General features: G+C 31.2%; 1 protein-coding gene across 2 annotated transcripts; it reads left to right on the top strand.

The window, feature by feature from the left end:
- Nucleotides 1-1,341: 1,341 nt before the first annotated feature.
- On the top strand, nucleotides 1,342-3,628 carry LOC139893835 (transcription factor BEE 3-like). 2 transcript variants are annotated; one of them, XM_071877024.1, is made up of 6 exons: nucleotides 1,342-1,763; nucleotides 2,242-2,358; nucleotides 2,450-2,515; nucleotides 2,623-2,685; nucleotides 2,851-2,928; nucleotides 3,367-3,628. In XM_071877024.1, exons 1-6 carry the CDS (start codon nucleotides 1,404-1,406, stop codon nucleotides 3,481-3,483), a joined length of 801 nt encoding a protein of 266 aa, XP_071733125.1. In that variant the 5' UTR covers nucleotides 1,342-1,403; the 3' UTR covers nucleotides 3,484-3,628. The 2 variants fall into 2 exon arrangements, with proteins under 2 accessions (XP_071733125.1, XP_071733124.1); XM_071877023.1 differs by having other exon boundaries at nucleotides 2,623-2,691.
- The last annotated feature ends 214 nt before the right edge of the window (nucleotides 3,629-3,842 follow it).

The raw sequence follows: 3,842 nt of genomic DNA, 5'->3' as shown, positions 1-3,842 counted from the left end.
CCGCCATCAAATGCCCATCACCGGTGCCACAGTTTACACAGGCAGGTTTATACCCTGGAATTCGAACAGACTCCAGGTTATCATTGTCTTCTGAGTCGACGTAAGAGTCGACTGCGTTAAAATCATCTTCATCATCGATTGGGTATATGGACTCATCGTTACTCAATATGTCATCAGAATTTACCATATCCGTGCTATATCCTGTCGAGCTTGAGAACTCAGAATTCGAATCTTTATCTGCACCAGAACATAACTTTTTTCCTCCTCCACTATGTTGATGAAATAGGAACTCTTTTTGTGCTGCAATATTAATGAATCGTTCACAATTTCAAGACTGAATAGCTTAACAAAAACTCTGCCATATGCCAAATTTTTTGAAGTTCGTAATGAACAATTATCCAGTCCATACACAACACCCCACCACTCACCAATTGACGCAAAATTTTCTTCAGTCCAGCAGTGTGGCGGTACCCCTTTAATTCGTAACCACGTCGATCTATTTTCAGGCCAATGAGATGGATCCCACCTCATAATCTTGTGTACCCATCTTCGAAGAGGGTGGTCTGCCCGATTGAGTAAATCCATAACATCCTCAATCTATCGTGATTTACCAATCAACAGTAATGCGTATCAGTCTTGTTATACAAGTAATTACCATAACTATTGTAATAGGATTATGATTATGTTTTCTAATTAGAGAAGGCTAGATTATTTGTAAACTTCCCTATAAATATAAATAGAAGGATTTATTAATGAGATCGACCCAAATTATAATAGTCTCAACTAATAGAATGATTTTCTATGTTAGTGCTTCATGTAATAATAGTGGGAGACTTTTATGATTTACAACATTCTGGGTTAATTTTAGGTAAAACTGCAACTAAACGTTCGTGTATATTAAGGAGTACTCTGTACTGCTGTGCTCGATTACATATTTTATATTCCCTTTTTATATGAATCATAGTTATATTATATATCTATATTTATCTAATTAATTAGCAGGTAATTAAAAGGTTAATTATTAATTGTTGAATACCGTAAGAGAAAGATAATTGTCATTATCATGTAAGGAGAATTTTTAAGAAATGTTTAGTAAGATGGAAAATCATTTTCATTTCGACCATAATCTAGTTAAATTCAAAGAATGCATTCGCATACTTAATTCCGACCCATCATTATTAAAGTCACATACAAAAATATTTTATAATAGAAAGAAAAAAACATATAAAATATAAAATATGGAACAAAAAGACAAAGTCAATTTAGCATGTATATATAAATATTGAGCAACCATACACCCAAGTTGCATAGAAATTAAATTAAACCTTCTTAAGCATTGTTACACCTTCGAGTTTCATCATTTCAGAACAAGATAAGATTCATTATCATTATCATATTAATATATGGAGGGTTTTACATCAAATTTCCATAGTTTTAAACCTTCATTACCTTTCCTAGATATTGATCACAACATAGAACTACTCAACCAAATTTCAATTCAAAATGACTATTCATCTCAAAGCTACATGGGATCTTCTTATGACGATTTCTTGTCGCAACAAGCCTTATTACCGTCATTTGATCACCAATTCGTGCAAAACTTTCAGCACGAATATAAGAATGTCATGTTGATTCAAGAGCCCGTTTCTATGGACCCAATCGTAAATGGCAAGAGGAAGCTAATTATGGACGTTTCTGCTAGCAGTAATTCTGGAAATTCGTCTTCTCGTTCAGTTAGTGACCTTAATGAGAAGAAACATCAGGTAACGTCTTCAGTAAGAACGAGTTAGGAATATGTTAACGTACTTAATTGACATAATTATTTGCCCAAAATACCTCATTTTTGTATACTGTGGTACTCCATGTTAGTGTTTTGTATTATTTTTTTGCTTTTTGTCATTTGTAACAAATTATAAAAACCGCACTCGGGGGCTTGATTACCCAAGGTTTTACCTTCTATGAAGAGCCAATGTGCTCGTTCATAGTATGGTTCTTAAAAAAAAAAAACAAATTATAAAAACCGCCACCAGTCACATTATCACCTTAAGTGGTTTACTTATTTTACTTATTAAGTTCTGTTTCCATTTGTCTCTTAATGAAAAGGATCATCTATATGTTTTCTAGAAATAGGCCAATCTTCAGATTAAGTGACACAAACGGATCATTAAATGGAAAGTACTCTAAATTAGTTGATTGTACTTTTTTTTTTTTTCTTTTTTTGTTTTTGTTTATATGATACAGAGTTCGGGAAAGGGCAAGAAAGTAAAGTTGAGTGATAATGGAGAAGCACAAAAGGAAGTGGTACACGTAAGAGCAAGAAGGGGACAAGCAACTGATAGTCATAGCTTAGCAGAAAGGGTAAGCTTGAAATTTTTAAAAATTATTAATTTTAATTCTATTGAATTCAAGTTTTCTCGCGAAAATTCACTCTTGTGACATGATCGAACAGGTTAGAAGAAAGAAAATTAACGAGCGTTTAAGTTGCTTGCAAGACATCGTGCCAGGGTGCTGCAAGGTAAACTTTTGTACTACAATCAATCACGTGCATTGTTAAATAATCAAATTATCGATATAACTGCTTCCTGAATAAACTGATTAATTAAGTTGGGTATATAAATACAGTCAATGGGCATGGCAGTAATGTTGGATGAGATAATCAACTATGTCCAATCTTTGCAGAATCAGGTAGAGGTGAGTTAATTGAATTGTTATTGTTATCATACATAATAGTATAGTATTAGTATTAGTATATATTCTAATATTACAGACAAAATCCATTTAAGATACTTGATTATTTGATTATAGAAACCAAAATGAAAATTAAAATAATAATTTGAATCCGCATTGCAGTTTCTTTCCATGAAACTCACTGAAGCAAGCAGATTTCACAACTTCGATTCAGAATCGACACATATAAACGCATTTCAGGTAATCCTTCACACCATTTTAAAAATTTATTATACACGGGTAAATGGATAATATTTTTCTTATTTAGAATACCGAGTAAAGTGAAGTATTATTAACGAGTATAATTGAGTTATCCCGTAATCATTTTTGACTATTTTACCTCGTCATCTCAACATATGTTGCTAATGAAATTTACTTGAGACCTCTTCTCACTTCGTTATTTTTGGATGGTTCTTCCTAACATATTCAGAATAAATGTTTATTTCTATTTAATTAAATTTTTAATCTTAATTAGAACAATAAACACATACTACTTTCTCACATGATATTTACACCATATTTTACAGTTTAACTATTTTTGTATGTGGTCAAACATTATATTATTTCACATAGTGATATTGATATATTTGTTTGGCGCATAAGATTTAGTGATTAAAGACAAACTTTGATTGATGGCAGATGGAAAATGTAATTGAGGGACTGAAGATGCAAATATTAGAAGAAAGAAAAGAGAGTGGCCCAGTTGACCAGAGTTTTGGCTCTTATCCTTCTTTGCCATACCATTATAGAGCTTAAAAGAAGATCCTACTCGTCTTTCATCATACAAAATACATACAATTTGTATTATTGTTTCTATACATACAAAATGTATAACCAATTACACAATTATTGATATGTGATCAAAGTTTTTTTGGTATATAAATGGTTATTTCCTTTTCAATTAATTAGCATAAATACTTGTATTATATACTTATATAAGAAGAAAGCGGTGAATAATTTAAAGCCAAATGTATGTTGAAAATAACATTTTATAATCATACCATATACTCCTTTCATCTCAAAATAACTATTTATCTTACTATTTTGATTTGTGTCAAAACAAAAAAAAAAATTCCGAACTCAAAATAATAGTAAAAATCCGTTGAATTTTAATT

Source organism: Rutidosis leptorrhynchoides, chromosome 2 (genome assembly GCF_046630445.1).
Source record: "Rutidosis leptorrhynchoides isolate AG116_Rl617_1_P2 chromosome 2, CSIRO_AGI_Rlap_v1, whole genome shotgun sequence".
Classification (NCBI taxonomy): Eukaryota; Viridiplantae; Streptophyta; class Magnoliopsida; order Asterales; family Asteraceae; genus Rutidosis; species Rutidosis leptorrhynchoides.
Note: the sequence above shows the minus strand (reverse complement) of the source record. Positions and strands in the feature narration are given on the sequence as shown.